Here is an 18809-nt window from a genome sequence, read left to right on the forward strand (position 1 = left end):
TAATTATATATGTGACTGACATCTTTATATCTATCTTTATATCTATCTATCTATTCTATGTGCATACATCTATTCTATTCTGATGGGTCATGCTGTGATTTTATGGTATGCGGCAGATGAAAATGTCGGGTTTTCAAGGAAATGGGTGTGTAAAAATCGGACGACACTTGCATGGTCCGAGTGACGTGCTATTTTTTACCCGCACCCATTGACTTTCACTGGCAAGTGTCGTCCGATATAAAAGGACAATCGCAGCATGCTATGATTCTATATTCTCAGTGTGTGTGTTTATTTAACTCTTTACTTACAGATTTAGTAATGAAGGTGTTTGGTTGACACCTCTTCATTACTGAACCTAGGGTTTGGTGTCAGCAGCTGTCACTGACACCAACTCCTAATCCCATTACCCCGATTCGACTGCACCAGGACATCAGGAAGAGCCTGGGCTAAGTACCAGAATTAGAACTTCAAATATGAAGTGCCATTTCTGGAGCAGCTGAGGGCTGGTATTTACAGCCTAGAACAGGGCAAATAAGCATTAAAAAGAAGGTGTTGAACAAGGAAATTACACCACAAAACGTTTTTTTTTCCTTTTTTCAAATATCTTAATTTAGCTCCCAAATTATTTGTTGCTGTACAAAAACGCTTAAAAAAGCATGCGTTTTTGCTGCCAACAAATTTCTAGAGAATTATAAACGTGGCAGAAATTTCTGAAATCAAGTACTCAACGTGTGCACTTACCCTTAGACTGTAGCGGTGGCTGGGCCCCTTGGCAATGCGCAGCAAGCTCAAATCTTAATCCCAGTTTTTTTGCAAAGTTGCTTGCTTTACCATGCATTATGCAAATATACCCATTTAAGAAGGTGGGAATAATATGCAGATACCGGCGGAGAATGCTGGGGGGAGGGTGGTGGTCTCCCTCGATGCGCATAAAGCCTTTGATAGTATAGAATGGCAATACCTGTGGTCGGTTCTGAGTCGCTTTGGGTTTGGGCCGGTTTTTGTGTTGTGGGTGAGGCTCCTGTACTCCTCTCCAGTGGCTAAAATCAGGGTGAACAATGCACTATCAGACGGTTTTCAACTGTTTCGGGGTACGCGGCAGGGATGCTCGTTGTCCCCGTTGCTGTTTGCTCTAGCGGTGGAGCCTCTGGCAGCGGCTATCAGAAGATCTCAGTTAGTAAAAGGGTTTGTGTATGGGAAAATGGAGGAAAAAATTGCTCTGTATGCTGACGACATTCTGCTTTTTCTTGAGGGTCCTGGGGAACCTTTGAGGAATGTAATTTCATTAATTGAAGAATTGGGGCAAATTTCAGGGTTGATTATCAACTGGGACAAATCAAGTGTTCTACAGGTGGATAGAGGAGTGGATTGTACGAGGGAGGTGGAAGAAGGTACAAAATTAAGGGTGGTTTCACAATTTAAATATTTAGGGATCCAGGTGTCTCTCCCCTTGACTAGATTTGAGGAGCTCAATCTTGAGCCATTAATAACCAAATTACGTGCCAAAATCTCAGCGTGGAACAAGCTGCATTTGTCGGTGGTGGGTAGAGTAAATCTCCTTAAGATGGTTGTGATGCCACAAGTTTTGTATATTTTACATAATTCTCCGGTTTGGATCCCACGGACTAGATTCAGTAGACTTAAATCATTATTTGGAGAGTTGGTATGGGGTGGGAGGGTTGTTTCTTATGAATCAAAAACACAAATGTACCCTGTTTATTTGTATGGATACTGTTGTCTTTATTTTGTACAATAAAATATCTGATTAAAAAAAAAAAAAAGAAGGTGGGAATAACCGTTAAGAAGAAACTTCTTCATTTATACAACTTATTAATATAGCGATAATATATTAGTTGCAGATATCTGCAACTCAATATTTCCTTTTACGATAAATAGGGCTGACTGGAAAAAAATGTTCTTTACCATTGTCCAAACGATAGTGCTCTCTCAAACTATATAATTACATTAAAAAAATCTATACGAACGCCCAAATTATTATTCTATTTAGAAATACTGTTATGCTAACAATATAGACAAAAGAAAAAATAACCAGCTCACCCTTGTTAATACGTCCAAACACAAGAAAGCGCACAATCACACCACTGCTTGCATGCAAGACAGATTTGGTGGAAGGAAAAGTTTATCCAGTTTCAAATGTAGCAATATTAAAAACAGTTTTTCTATATTGTAATTCCTTAAAAAATGGCATACACAATAGAAATCTGTGCATATGAGGATTTGGGGAGGACATCATGGGAAACAAAGGCGTTTCAAACGCTGGTTGCGTTCTTAAACCTGATCTGTTTAAGAACGCGACCTGCGTTTAAAACGCTTTTGGTTCCCATGATGTCCTCCCCCAGTCCTGAAATGCAGAAGTTTCTAATGTGTATGACGCTTTTAAGGATTTATAATAAAGAAAAACTTTTTGTCAATATTAGTACATTTGAAGCTGGATCAACTTTTCTCTCTTTCAAATCATGTTAACAATATACCTGGAACTAAGACTTTGACAGTTCCTAAAGCAAAGTTCTTGGATACCTTTGAGCTGCTAGATTATTTCATTGCAATTTTCGTATATGTGGCATCTCTTCTGTCATCACCTTATGGCCCAGAGCCATAGGTAAATTAGGTAAATTACAAAATGATCATTTGTGTGCATTGGGCCAAAACAAATTGCATATGAAGGTTCTAAACCAGACATGGGCAGTGTGGTCAACATGCCTCTATTTCCAGCCCTTTGACTGTTCCAATCCAAAGGCTGGACAGCAACTTCCAAAGGACCGAATGTTGCCTCCCTGGCCCAGCATCTCAATTTCACCGACATCTGCATCCTCAGTTTGGAGATATGGAGATATTATATTGTTTGCAAGCCAGTGGAGATATCATACAGTGTTCGGGGCCTTGGCAAACATCATACTATGTGGGGGCCAACATGTTGTGTAGGGGCATTTTGGCGCCATCATACTGGGTGTGTGTAGGGGTGTTGTGGGGGAATCATGCTGTGGGGAGAGGGCATGATACTGTGTGAACTGGTGGGTGTGGGGGAATAATACTGTGAGGGTATCATGATGCTAGTGGGCTGTGGTGACATCATACTGTGTGGGGGAAGATTTGGGAATCATGATACTGTGTCCCTATGTCCTATGGGGACATCACATTGTGTGGGGGACTGTGGGAGCCATAATGCTGTTTGATTGGATGATACAGGTAGGAATACATGTTACAATAAGCCCTAATGTAACATGTATTATCAGCAGCTGCTAGTGACCATACTTAATTCTGATCAATATTAAGAGAAAAATTAAGTTCGACATGTTGGTTCGGCCCTCCACAACAGTCATGTCTCTTTTGTGGCCCTTTGGGAAAATTAATTACCCATCTTTGCTCTAAACTACACATAATAAAAAAACAAGTACAAGAAAAAGTAACATTTTGGGGACTGCCAATAACTACAGCATTGGTGATAACAAAAATGTTTCACAAATCTTATATTTCACAAACAGACAAATATCATGACTGCTTCTCTTTCGGCATTTAATGGAGCAGTAAAGCTGCTTTAACTTTGGAATCTGATCGTAGTCAACTTTTCAGGTACATTCGTTTATTGGATTGTTAAAGAAAAGAATATAAAACTAACAAGTAGTCATGGAGAACATTCCGGAAGAAGAGCAAACAACAAATTGAACATAAGTTTAATGGTTGTTTCTCTCAAATTTTGTTTCCAATCATATAATATTTTACATTAAATTGCAACTCCGTGTTCAAAATACCAAAACATCAGACTTTCTATGTTACAGAATGTTATATTAAGGCAATTTAGCTCTCAGAAACTTTTTTTTTCTAAATAACTATGCTTGTATATTTGTTTAAAGGGATAGTCAAGCTCCTAAGTCTGCCAAATCTATTATAACATTCACATTATACAAGCAGCAAATATTTAGTGAAATTACTTGACAAGAACACAATACAAATGTTATTTTAAATTTAGACTAAAAAGGTTCATAGAAAATTGTTATTATTACCTTGTAATTCGTCTGTCTCGGCTGTTTCGATCTTGTCCATTAGGTCATTTGAGCTCCATTTTGTGATTTCTTTAGGCAGCACTTCCTCGTTATCTGACAAATCTTCTAAATAAAAGGACAATAAAAAAAAGGAAAACGAAGTTAAATATCCAGGAGTAATCCAAAATATCAATACAGAAAGACAAACAATAGTAACCGAAACCCATAACAATAATTAATAATAACTAATAAATAATTGTTTCTCCAGAATTTGCTGTCCAGTGTTCTGAAATTTAGTGCTGCAAGGATAAGTGACACAAGTATGTCCAACTCAAAAGCAATAGCGCCACTCATAAGGAACACACATAGCGCAGCAAACGTTGTTGTTCATTAATGTCTCTAAACATACTCAATCTACATGAAATCCCCCCAGTGTTACAATGCACCTGTTGGTTAATAAATTATAGTAAATTAGTTAGTTTAGTTAGTAAATAGTTAGTAAATTAGTTAGTAAAAAAAACAGCCTCTGGTAACCCTAATACAGGCTGACATACAGAGGATTGGCAGAAAATCAACATTGACACATTAGAAACATTATTTTGCTTTCATTCTAGTTCAAAAAGATGTATAGGTTACCTTAGAACAGGGTGGGGAACCTCAGGCCCCAGGGCCATTTACGGCCCTCGATGACCTTTTATCTGGCCCCCGGGTAGATTCTCAGGGACCGCATTCTTGGGCAGGGAGCTGTATTTTGATTACAAGCAGCTCATTAATTTCTTCTTTCTCTGTTAGCACACACATGCAGTGTTCACTTCTGAACACTGAAGGGCATGCAATGAAAGATCACATCCTGAAACCAGTGCCAGAGTCAGGATGCACTTTGTGGGCGGAGTTTGTACGGCCCCCGAAGGATGGTATAAATATCCAAATGGCCCTTGGCAGAAAAAAATATTCCGCACCCCTGCCTTAGAACAACATGGGCGCCAGATGGATTGCAGGCATATTAGCCTTATTTGTGTTGAAAACTATCTCAATGCCCCATTGCATCAGGCAAGGGTAGTGGAATTTCACTTTAACATCATTCGGTTTAGGTGTTCTTGGTTCAGGGTCTTTAAATGGACCTGTGCAAAAATATGAGACACGGGCAAATGCCCTCGGCTGTGCCTGCCTAGATTTTTCTTCAGGGAAAATTTTTAGGCCTTTACTAGTGTCCTGACAGGCATACGTAAACTGTATCAGGCGATGTGTGTCTGGGTAAAGTACAATGGCATGCATTGGCGGTGTAGTGTTGGGTCCGTATAGGACATGGACTCGGCATGCTACCTTTTGCACCATCGGTGTGGTGTGATGCATGTCTAGTTGCAGAACATGGTTGCTCACTCCTCCATGTTGCCCACCTTCCCTTATTAGTAACTCTCAGCATTCTCCTTTGATCCACGCTCATCACCTGTTCACTTATCAGGTTATGTGCACACGCTGCGGAATGGTATACGGATTTTTCCGCACTGATTTTGGTAAATCCGCAGGTAAACCACACTGCGGATTTACTGCGGAATTTCTGCGTTTTTTTGTGCGGATTCCACCTGCAGATTCCTATTATGGAGCAATTGTAAACCGCTGCGGAATCCACACAAAGAATTGACATGCTGCGGAATATAAACCACTGCGTTTCCGCGCGTTTTTTTTCCGCAGCATGTGCACTGCGGATTTTGTTTTCCATAGGTTTACATGGTACTGTACAACACATGGAAAGCTGCTGCGAATCCGCAGTGGCCAATCCGCTGCGGATCCGCAGCAAAATCCGCAGCGTGTGCACATAGCCTTACTGTCAATCACTATATATATCACAGAACACCTCCTCAAGTATGCAGTAACCAACAGGTGCATTGTCACACTGGGAGAAATTTAGTGTGTATTGGAGAAAGATGAAGCAAGTGAACATTTATTATCAAAAGTGGTGCCACCTCCACCGATTAAGCCGTTCTGGGTGATAGTCCAACTCCTCATTAAGCAAGTTTTTGGAGTGGACCTCAGCTCTTTCTATTAAATATTTTCCCTGAATCCATATCCAAGAGATCCATTACCCTGCTTTTACATATGTTGACAGCAGCACACTGTTTGATTGCCTACCATTGGAAGCAAACCTCTCCATCTTCCCAACTAGATCTATAGTCTCGCATCAAAGATATCAGGAAATTTGAATGCTGGGAGCCCTTAATGACAATACTGTAGAGAGATTTAACCTTGTTTGGTCTCCTTGCGATTCCTTTTGGCCCATGTTAAATAAATGACCTCTATGAGATGGCTATAACTAGGATGGCTATAACTAGGTCGTATCATTCCACATCACCCCCCCCCTTTCCAGCTGTCTGAGTCTGTGTGTTTGTTTGTAAAATTTTACTCTTTATTTACTTGAAAATGTTTAATAATAATAATAATAATCTTTATTTTTATATAGCGCTAACATATTCCGCAGCGCTTTACAGTTTTGCACACGTTTAACTATTACTATAGTATATGATTGGTTATTAACCTATAAATGATAGTGAAAAAACTAAAATGTAATGTCTAATTATTTTTTCTTTTCCTGTAAAATCTGAAAAAAAATAATAAAAAATTACAATTTAAAAAATGGTGCCAGCTATGAATCACTGTTATGTAAATGCACTTGTACCATAGTTTCTTGTATGTTCTGTAGAACTGAATTTAAAAAGTAATATACGCCCTGGAACAGTTTGGGAAATATATTAAGCTAAATATTGCAAAAAATAGTGATACAATATTTATGGAGCACATTTCGGGCACAGAGTAAGCCAATGAAAAAGTGGGGTAGGCTTAGTCTTAACATCTTAATAAGTTTGGTGAATTTTAGTATTCTCTCTAAGTTTGCAGTCTCCAAGCACGGGACAGTATTGATAAATATGCCCCATTGTCTTATAAAACACAAGCATTGCTCATACACTGAATTCCCTCCAGAACCCAGATTAGAGTGGCGCCTGCTTGTAAAAAAAAATGCAAAGAAGCAGCTTCAGTACCGTAATTTTAGTTGGAGACCTTAAATGCAGGGCTGGTTTTGTAGACATTTCATGGGGTTTTAACTATTCTTATATCCTTATACTTCGCTGGTTACAAACTACACCACTCCAATGTGAACTTGCAGCACACAGCTCTTAAGTATTTCATTTAATTCCCCACATGAAATAGGCAGACTTGTAAATGTATGGGCAAAGTTTAGTTACCTAGCATGGACGTTCACTCACAAAACACCTTGCAAGATAAGTACATTTTTCAATCTGAATGGACTATATACAGTATCAAACACCTTTGAATAAACAGCAGTATCAATAATCCATTAAATGATGCAGAATATAAATCACATTCATGAACGCTTACCATGAGCATCAAAGAACTCATCGTCGGAGCTCTCATCCGAGTCCCTGGCTATGCTCTGCATCCTCCATTCTGATATACTGTGCCTGGATGGGCTAGCTGGAAGTCAAGGAACATGGTGTCATCGGTACAGTACTACATCAATAACAATACTGCTTTATTATGGAAATCCAATTGTTATCTTGGGTTTGATTTGCTAGACTAAGTGCACTATAAATCTGTTATATGTAAAGATACACGGTTGCCTTTCTCATACTGTTTGCACCATTTCACCTACGTCTCAGGCCTCATTTGGCCTTATAAACACTAATGTCAATGTATTGTTTGATGTAGTTGTACATAATTTATAGATATAGCTCTATAAACCATATCCACTGTATATGTAAAATATAGTAATTGGGCATGTTGTTGAAACCCCACCACAAGTAAAGCCTTCTTGAATACACCGTATAATGGCTGTCCATGGCTATGACAATAATGCAGCAATGCCATAGCAATTTGAGCAAAGAGCAATCGCATTACCTGGTTGAGGCTTTATTAATATAATTGCACCACCGCCATTCAGCAGTGACATGGTTATTCTGGGCCATGCTTGCTATCTACTGTACATAAGCCTCACTCTGCTTTGCACTTGCATTCTTACCATCTACTCTTTGGAAGAAAGGCAGCAGGGACCAAGTGATGTGCTCTACTTCTCCACTCATGCATATCAATTCTGAATCATAATTCACCTTTCAAATGCTGCCTGTACAATACAAGTCACGAGCAGCAGAATTCGACAACTATGATTTCCAATACAAGATAAATTCGGTATTTACTGTGATATATTCGGCATTAATTTATCACCCATAGTGTAAACAAAAATGGTCAGTTTAAAGAGGTTGTCCGATATCTTTATTCTGCTGACATGTCCTTAGGATACATCATTAATATATGACCGGTAGGGGCGGATGCCCAGCCCTCCCAGCACTCAGCTGTTAGCACTTCCTTGGAGCTCTATCACACTGTTAAGTGTCTGCTGCCTTGTACTAGATATCAACCAAAGGTGCTAACAGCTATGTGATGAGGGTGGTGGGCATCGGACCCTTATCAATCTTATATTGATGACCTATTGTAAGAATAGTTCATCAATATATAAATAGGTTTAATATCGGGACTGTACAGAATTAATTTTACTATGGAGACTTATCTTTATACAGTGGCTTGCGAAGTATTCACCCCCTCTTGACTTTTTACCTATTCTGTTACATTACAACCTGTGTGTTAAATATTTTTGTAAAGGGATTTGTGTGTGATACGTCAGCACTAAATAGTCTAAGTTGGTGAAATGAAGTGAGAAAAATATGGGCATAAATTACATTTATGGGATTGCATAACTTGGCATGTGCATATGTATTCACCCCTTTTGCAATGAAGCCTCTAAAAATTTCTGCGGAAAGCAATTACCTTCATAAGTCACATGTTTATTGAAAGGAAGTAAAATTGTGTAGAATCTAAAGTATATACTCGAGTATAAGCTGACCCGAGTATTAGTCGAGACCCCTAATTTTGCCACAAAAAACTGGGAAAACTTATTGACTGAAGTATAAGCCTAGGGTGGAAAATGCAGCAGCTACTGGTAAATTTCAAAAATAAAAATAGATACCAATAAAATTAAAATTAATTGAGACATCAGTAGGTTAAGTGTTTTTGAATATCGATATTGAATCAGGAGCCCCATACAATGCTCCATACAGTTCATGATGGGCCCCATAAGATGCTCCATATTAAAATATACCCCATATAATGCCGCATAAAAGGTTAATGATGGCCCCATAAGATGCTCCATAGAATAATATGCCTCATATGCTGCTCCATAAAGGGTGATGGCCCCATAAGATGGTCCATAGAATAATATGCCCTGTATGCTGCTACAATTAAAAAAAAAATGACATACTTATCTGGTCAGGTGCCGGTGTGCTGAGCAGGCAGGGACACTGGCGCGCTATGGGGGGCCAGATGCCGGAGTCGCCTCTGGCTCAGGTCCCTCGGCACTTGTTATACTCACCTGTCCCCGTTCCACCGCCGTGCGCCGCTGTGTCTTCCCGGTATCTGCAGTGACTATTCAGGCAGAGGGCGTGCACTAAACACGTCATCGCGCCCTCTGACCTGAACGTCACAGCCAGAGGATGTGGAAGACAGAGCCTGGTGTTGGAACGTGAACAGGTGAATATCGCATGGATCACCATCCCCCGTTATACTCACCCTCCTGGCGCAGTCTCTGCACTTCCCTGCTTCGTCCCGGGGCCTGCAGCTCCTTCCAGTGCTGAGCGGTCACAAAGTACCGCTCATTAAAGTAATGAATATGTGCTTCACGCCTATTGAAGTACAGTCGCGTCCACATTCATTACTTTAATAGGCGGTACCACGTGACCGCTGAACACAGGAACAAGCCGCCGGTGCCAGAGACCACCGGAGAAGCAGAGACCACGCCAGGACGGGGTGAGTATGATGTGACAGCAGCCACTCCTGACTCTCCCCCTTCCCTGCTGACCCCCTGGGACAATGACTCGAGTATAAGCCGAGAGGGGCACTTTCAGCCTAAAAAAAATGGGCTGAAAATCTCGGCTTATACTCGAGTATATATGGTAAGTGTCACATGGTCTGTCAGTATATACACACCTTTTCAGAAAGTCCACAGAGGCTGCAACACCATTAAGCAAGAGGCACCAGTAACCAAACAGCACAATGATGACCAAGGAGATCTCCAAACAAACCAGAGACTAAGATGTTGAGAAGTACAAGTCAGTGATAGGGTATAAAAACAATATCGCAAACTCTGATGATTCCCCCGGGAGCACCATCAAATCCATTATCATCAAATGAAAAGATCATGGTACCATATCAAACCAGCCAAGAGAGGGCTGGCCACCAAAACTCTCAGCCCAAGCAAGGAGGGCATTAATCAGAGAGACAGCACAAGACCAAAGGTAACCCTGAAGGAGCTGCAGAGTTCACAACTAGAGACTGGAATATCTGTCCATACGACCACAATAAGCCGTACACTCCATAGAAGTGGCCTTTATCGAAGAGTGGGCAGACAAAACCTTTACTTACACACACAAATTGTAAGGCTAGGTTCACATCGCATTAGTGCCATCCGTTTAACGGATCCGTTACTAAGTGGCACTAACGCAATGTAATGGATCCGTTAATGCACCCATTGCCATCCATTATCGTAACGCATCCTAATGCATGTCAAAATCGGCATGCGTTAGCAATGGTCCGTTACTTTGTGATGCACCTTTGAATGCGGTCTACCGCGTTTTTGGGTACGTTAGGTCTAACGCACAGCGAATCTCGCTGAGCAGAACTTGTTTCAGTCTGTCAGTGATTTGAGACTGGGATGGAGGTTCACCTTCCAACAAGACAATAACAGAATGTGTATTGCTAAAGCAACACTTGAGTGATTTAAGGGAACATGCGTAAAAGTTTTGGAGTAGCCTAGCCAAAGCCCAAACCTTAATCCAATTGATAATCTATGGTCAGACTTGAAGATTGCTGTTAATCAGAGGAAACCATCTAACTTGACATAGGAAACCATCTAACTTGAAGGAGCGTCAATAATTCCAACGGCAAGATATGAAAACCTCATAGGGACTTATCTAAAGTAATTTGCAGCTGTAATTGCCGTAAAAGCAGGCTCAATGAAGTACTGACTTCAGGGGGTGAATAGTTATGCACACAGAAGTTTTCAGTTATTGTGTCCAGTTTGTTGTTTGCTTCACAATAAAATTAAAATCAAATGTTCACAGTTGTAGGCATGTTCTTTACATGAACTGATGCAAACCTTAAAAAAAAACAGGGAAATTAGAGGTTGTAATGCAGCAAAACACAAAAAATGCCAAGGGGTGAATACTTTCGCAAGGCACTGTATATCATAGACATCTATACATGCAGCTCATTTCTTTCTATTAACTTGAAATGTGACAGGAGAGAGAAACACAACTGGGTCAATGTCATAAAGTGATGTAACAAACCACTTGGCTTGGCCAATCTTATTAGGACACAGTTCAACATTACAATTTGGGACCTTTAAAACAAAAAAATGTGCTGATACCTCCTCAGGAGTAATAGGCTAATCAACCGATATTTACTTATGACACAATTTAAGAAACCGCTTGCAAAATGCCCTCAAATTCCAACTTGAAGAAATATCCACATACATTGCCACACAGTTTGACACACTATTTAACAATTTTGCAACAGATACTTTCTCTCTTTTACTTTCAAAATCATCCCCATTTTTTCTATTTAGCTTTAAAGTTTAATTAATGTACATGAAACATTAGTATTTAAAGGGAATCTGTCACCAGATAGTTTCTGATCTGAAAGCAACATAACTTAGGATCAGAGACCCCGATTCCAGCGATGGGTCACTTACTGATCTGCTTAGTGTAGCTTTTATAAAATCATTGTTTTATCAGGAGATTATCTCTAGAGGACTACTTGGCCTGCTGCTAGTTAGTCCAACAACGCCCCCACCACTGATTGACAGCTTTGTGCCAGTACACAGAAATCAGCCAATCAGTTGGGTGGGCGGGGTTATACAGACCTCAGTATTCAGAAAACTAGCAGATCTGCAGCAAATAAAACAGTTTATAATCAAAACGACAGCATTCAGTGTCACGAACACCACAAGTGATGCAGATGCTATTATAAAGGGTCACTCTGCTTCTCGTATTCACTCATCCACTCGAATATGACAGTGGGCTACCAAAGAGCTAAGCGTCCCCCCCAACCAGTTCACACATCCACACCACACTGCTTGCTGCCACTACTTGACATTTTGATATGCCAACAAGACGCCTGTCCTGGATGACACACTAGTGTATACGCACACTCAACTTTCCCAACCATCTGATAAGTACTCCTCTTGCACTCTGGCATACAACAGGGTAACACAAACAGGCTATACTTCCCCTCTTTAAGGTTGTAGGTATGTTAAGAGCAGCAAGGAACAAACGTATTACATTTTAGATTTAATATACAAAAAGGGTACAGTGCTTACAAAAAAGAAAAAGAATAAATAACAAAAACAACATACATAAAAGCAAACAGTATTTAATAAAAAGGTATAACGAAATCTCTTACGATTAGATCAGTGAGTGCTTCTATGTGGAGGAGACACCTTCGGAAGTTTGGACAGAACTGCATTATGCAAGTTACTTCTCCTTGAGAATGACAATGAGTTTTTCTGGAAAAGATATTATAAAGGGTCTCATCCACCCCTCTTATCCCTTCTCCATTTCAGGTGAGAGGATAGCTAATTGTATGCTCAAAACATAAGGGCATGAACACTTATGTTTTCAGCTCTGCTGGCAATAGGGCAGAACATAGTGTGCAGGCGCGAGCCGACTATGGGGATGACGCCGAAGGTGTCATCCACGTCAGTTATAGCAGGAGGAAGGCCATCAGCAGCCGGGAGGAGGGATAGAGAAGCCGGGATAGAGCCTGCAAAACCACACCCATTGAACCGGACTGACAAGATTAACATACAGCGCAGGAGAACTTCAAAAGTTTTTTTTGGGGATATACAGGAGGACTCAGGGGGTTATATAACCATTGATGTACTGCAGCACAGGCGCTGATTATGGCCATAGTTTTATTTGACACAGATCAAAACTGGTGACAGGTTCCCTTTAAGCCCCAAGGCAGTTAAGTGGGCATCAGCTAGTTAAATTGGAACATTTGTATACATTTATTCATTCAATGAAAAGTAAGGTGCTAATAAAAAAGATACTTTTATGCAACAAAATCTGAAATATTCTTTTTTATGAAGAAGTGATAGCCTACCTCCTCTCTTGGATGATCTGGATGACCTAGAGGAGGTGGACCATTGCTTGGTTAGTCCTCTTCCAGAAAGTGACTCTGTCATGCCGCTTGGTTCATCAACTGTTTCTATAGAGGTAATAACCTTGGTCTCTGTATCCTTCTCACCAGGAGATTCTTTGGCTCCATGCTGTTCTGCTTCATTTTCACTTAGGCTAAATTGGGCCATTTTCTGAGCTAACATCAGTTGTGCTTCTTTCTCCAGTTCTCTGATATCTTCAATGGTTAAACCGTACCATTCATCTTGCCAACACCAAGCTTGTCTATGTGCTCTGACCATAACTTTCCGTAGACCTGTTAATTGAAAACATAAGGCTGGAGTTAAAATTTGAGGTAAAGTTTTTCAAACAAAAAAAAATGTTTTTGTATTTGTCATCTTTTCTAATTCCTTTATTTCACCAAATAGAAGGGCAACGATAGGCTACAGTGGTCATGGGAATTATGTACTGCTCGTAACCAGCTGTGGACCACCAAAGTGGAACTGGAAAAGGGCAGCGGTATTCAGAGGTGAATTATGACACTTTAGGTTATCACATTCTGTGATTAAGTCATGTTCGTTTAATGGGGTATTTCAATGGCAGACATTTTTAGGAAAGGCCATTAGCAATGTTGCCAACTGTTTAGAAATTCCAGGACAGTCCATAACAATGGAGCACTTTTTCTGAAAAATAAATTTAAAGGGGATTTCCCACGAACAAAAGTTCATTTTAATCAACAGATCTTAATAATAATAATTTCCACAATTGGATGTGTTTAAATAAAATGTCCCTGTGCTAAGATAATCTTATAAATGTGCCCCTGCTGTGTACTGTGTAATGGCCGTGTCTCACCGTACAAGAACATGGTCTGATCATACCACCGCTCCTGGGCAGGAAGGAAGCAAAAGAGTATACGGACATTACAGCATGGGATCACGGAAGATTCTTTTTGTGAGGTTAAAAATTTCCCTGCCTGTTTCTAAACAATGTTTTACTTAAAAGAAAGAATCAGCTGTGACCCCCCACTGTCCTGTCTGTATAGTCTCTTTTGCTTCCTCCCTGCCCAGGAGCTGTGGTATGATCAGACCATGTTCCTGTACGGTCAGACACAGCCATTACACAGTACACAGCAGGAGCACATTTATAAGATTATCTCAGCACAGGAACATTTTATTTAAACACATCCAATTGTGAAAATTATTATTATTACAAGATCTATTGCTTAAAATGAACTTTTGTTCGTGGGAAATCCCCTTTAAAGTGTCTGATTTTTTTTAAATTTATACAGATTATAGTCATTGTACCCGGGCCACTGAATATGCAATACATTTCTGAAAGATGCAAATTTCATAGCTTGTTCTCATGATATTTTAAGGGCTTATTCACATGCTGCGTTTTTGCTCAGAAATAAAACACAGCGTTTTACAGTACCAGCAAAGGGAATGAGATTACTGAAATCTCATGCACACACTGCTTATATTTTTCCTTGCGGTTTTGAACCATCAAAATGTTTATTGAAATCTCTATCAGCGTTTTTCCAGTGCTTTTCACCTATTCAAACAAAAGGGGAAAAAAGGCAAGTAAAAATGCATACAAAAATGCAGACATGTATTTTACACAGCGCTTTTCCTGCCAACACTCTGGTTTAGCTGCAGAATAATCTGCTATCAATACTCAACATGTGCACATAGTCTAAACCTCCGGTTCACTTTATTATTCACAGACTTTAAATACGCATATTGCCTCTTCAGAGAGGAAGAGGACTTGAACTCTAGCACCACCTATTGGAAGTAGCAATCCTAAAGGTCAATATCGACCCTTCAACAATCCTTGCCATATGACTTAGGATAAAAGCCAGACCAGACTTGTCCTAAGTCATATGGCAAGGCTCGTTAAAGGGTCGATATTGACTTCTAGGATTGCTACTTTCAATAGGTGGTGCAAGACTTCAAGACAGCTTCCTCTTTGAAGAGGCAATTTGTGTATTTCATTTCCCAGAGGTGAATGCATGGCATGTGAGTCTCCTCACTCTGACATGCCAGGCTGGGCCTGTCACTCTGCAGAAGGAGAAACATTTCCTCTTAGTTAACAGATGTCTAAACAGAAGTCTTTACCACAATACAGGTTACGAAGTTATAACAACAAAAACTACTTTCTGACTGCCGACATACAGCAAGTTGGCTTGAATTGCATCATTCATATGGATTCTCCATACACAGTTTTTTTTTTTAATCAAACTAATGATTAGAAAATGTCTTCCTGTCAACACTTGGGACAGACAGAAGAGCAGTTTATTTATCTTGGAGTCTTTATGTACATTATGTTAACATCTGTCTGGGGTAATAGCAGTAGAAACTGTGAATTATTTCAGCCTAAAAGTAAAGCATGTTGTCATCCTCAGCAGTAAAGTGTCAGGAATTCCATACTTTAGCCTGGCTTGCAACATGTTCAGACTCAAGCAGCTCCACCCTGTGAACTGTGACAAGCCTGAATATAACCAAGCATGTGGAAAAAAAAAAACAAAAAAAAAAAAACATGACTTCTCAGTCAGCTGAAATTAAATCAGGTTATCCACAAGTTAACTATATAAGTCAAATCCAAATGTTTCACGATCTGTCTCTTCTCTTTCTTGGAACTAGTCCATAGTTACGTATTTTGACCACTGGAGATTACTGCAATTCCGGCACTTCTGGTGGCAAGAATACCGCAGCACACATGAGCACTCCTGATGTCAAAATGCTGAAAACCAATTCCAGAATCTCATCAGTCCTGATTATAAAGCAGGGATCTGTCATACATCTGATCGAGTACCAACCATCTGTAAATTTATGGACTGTCCACAAAGAACAGGTGTTTTTTTCTGCAGCAGAGTAAACTATCATCTGTTATTTTTTTTTAATGTTTCTGTAGTTTTTATACCACGTGCACCAAAAAGGCGGAAATGTACAGTACTAACATGATCCAACCAGAAGGAGGAGGGAGACGGACATCCATGGAGAAGAAGCTGTGTCCTGTACATCAACACTGCTGGGCATGTCTCCTCTAAATTACACAGAAGCATCAACGCGGGAGCCACGTATGAGTGTGATTGTCCTTTGTATGAAAGAAAGTGGTGGCTGTGTGTATCAGCATGTGCCTATGTATACAGTATATAGCACGGAGTCCACACTATATAGTATATATGTGTATATACTACACACTGTGGTGCTGTGTATACTGTATACTACATAGTGTGAAGCTTGTACATACTATATACATAGGCACAGCTCCAAACTATATACACAGCTCTACATACATACTCTATGTACTATATAATAAATAGTGTAGACACTAAGGGAAAGTAGCAGCTGGTGGGTGACTCTGTTATATTACATGTGTCAGCGTGTCTGTGTATATAGTATAGAGTCCACACTATACAGTATATATACGTATGTATACTACATACCCTGGTACTGTGCACATACTGTATAGAGGCACAGCTCCAGACTATATAGTAAATACACATATAGTCAAGTTTACCTTAACACAGATAACATAGCATTGGTATATAATGGCCTAAAAATGTGTATCGACACAGGAGAGGTTTTCTTCTGATGGCTCTTCCTTGAAGGCCATATTTGTGCAGGTGTCTCTGAACAACAGAACAATGTACCACAACTTCAGAGTCTGCTAAATCTTTCTGAAAGTCTTTTGTAGTCATGAGGGGGTTCTGATTTGCCTCTCTAGCAATCCTACGAGCAGCTCTCACTGAAATTTCGCTTGGTCTTCCAGGCCTTATCTTGACCTCCACTGTTCAAGTTAACTGCCATTTCTTAATTACATTTCAAACTGAGGAAAAGGCAACTTGAAAACTCTTTGCTATCTTCTTACAGCCTTCTCCTGCTTTGTGGGCCTCCTCCATTTTCAGAGTGCTAGACAGCTGCTCAGAAGAACCCTGCTGTTTTTTGGCACAAGGTTAAGGGGGCTGGGTTTTTTAAAAGCTGGGAAATTTGCATCACCTGGCCTTTCCTAATGATGATGATGATGATGATGAACAAACTACAACCCTAACATGCTAATTAAGGTATAAAACCTTGGTCAAAGTTATCTGAGCACACAAATCTCCAAGGGTGCCCAAATTTTTGCATCTGCCCATTTTCCTTTTTGTAATTTTTAAAATGTAAAAGATGAAAATATGCATAGTTGTGTTTGCCTAAAATACAGAGGAATTGTGTCATCTTTAACTTTAGGTCTTTTAGAGATCATTTCATCTTTAACCCCTTTCTGACCTCGGACGGGATAGTACGTCTGAGGTCAGAACCCCCACTTTGATGCGGGCTCCGGCGGTGAGCCTGCATCAAAGCCGGGACATGTCAGCTGTTTTGTACCGCTGACATGTGCCCGTAATAGCAGCGGGTGGAATCGCGATCCACCCACCACTATTAACTAGTTAAATGCCACTGTCAAACGCTGGGGGGTGACAGGTTCCCTTTAAAAGAATGCAGTTTTTTCAACGAAGGGCCGGAGAGCGGTACAATAATGAGTGTCTGCAGGTAACAGTCAAGCATGGTGTTGATTTGCTGCAAGTTTGGGGCTGTAATTCAACACATGGAGTTACATACATAGTTGCATAGTTAGCAAGGCCAAAAAAAGACATTTGTCCATCCTGTTCAGCCTATATAATAGAATAAATCCCCAGATCTACGTACTTCTAAAGAACCTAATAACTGTGAGATACAATATTGTTAAGCTCCAGGAAGACATCCAGGCCTCTCTTGAACCCCTCGACTGAGTTTGCCTGAGTTGAAAGTATTCACTCCCACGCTCACCCCCTCTTGGCATTTTACTGCCTCACAACCTGTAATTTCACAGTTTTTTGAAGAGTTTGCATAAGTTCATGTAAAAAAAATTTGGTTTTATTTTTTTGGTGAAGCAAACAACAAAATAACTTAAAACTTCAGTGTACAGTGCCAGTAACAAAAATATTTACAAGCTCAAAGAAATAAAAAAATCTATGGGCAACCAAGCCAGTTTTGCTATTACTGTAGACAGTTATATCTCCCTCATCATGTGCACTTTTAAGAAATGAAATCATTACACGGATTTTACATGGAAAGTTTTTTTTTGCCACACAAATGTAAAGATTTTTTTGCCGGCACTGTACATAGCTGTTCATCCCCCTAAAGTCAGTACTTTGTAGGGCCTCCTTTGGCGGCAAATACAGCTGCAAGTCCCTTTGCATAAGTCTCTATGAGCTTTCCACATCTTGCCACTTGGATTTCTGAAGTCACACCAAAAACAAACTATATGTATATGGGGTATTTATTTATATTAAAACCACAAGAGTACAAAAAATACCCCTAAAATTTAACTTTTAATATTTTTGAGTAAAATTACCCATATAGTAGGGTCAGGAGACAGTAACACCTTAATCTATCTTAACACTTAACAGTACTAAAAAGGATAGAAACTAATATGGTGGTGGTGGTGGGGGGGTGATCTTTCACTTATTCACCCTACCTCACAGCGGAGGTAGGCACCCTAAATTCGACATGGTGCCCCCACTCGTCAACGGCTCTCCCTTATAACC

General features: G+C 40.0%; 1 protein-coding gene across 9 annotated transcripts in view; it reads right to left on the reverse strand.

The window, feature by feature from the left end:
* Positions 1 to 18809, reverse strand: part of PITPNM2 (phosphatidylinositol transfer protein membrane associated 2) — a 441487-nt gene that overhangs the window by 115080 nt on the left and 307598 nt on the right. For 8 of the 9 annotated variants that reach the window (XM_077293186.1, XM_077293190.1, XM_077293188.1 and 5 more), the window contains 3 exons: positions 13227 to 13556; positions 7395 to 7490; positions 4023 to 4127 (listed from right to left, as the gene is read on the reverse strand). In XM_077293186.1, coding sequence (XP_077149301.1) covers positions 4023 to 4127; positions 7395 to 7490; positions 13227 to 13556 — 531 coding nt within the window. The remainder of the gene's footprint in view (positions 1 to 4022; positions 4128 to 7394; positions 7491 to 13226; positions 13557 to 18809) is intronic. The other variant, XM_077293187.1, reaches the window with a different exon arrangement.

Source organism: Ranitomeya variabilis, chromosome 1 (genome assembly GCF_051348905.1).
Source record: "Ranitomeya variabilis isolate aRanVar5 chromosome 1, aRanVar5.hap1, whole genome shotgun sequence".
Classification (NCBI taxonomy): Eukaryota; Metazoa; Chordata; class Amphibia; order Anura; family Dendrobatidae; genus Ranitomeya; species Ranitomeya variabilis.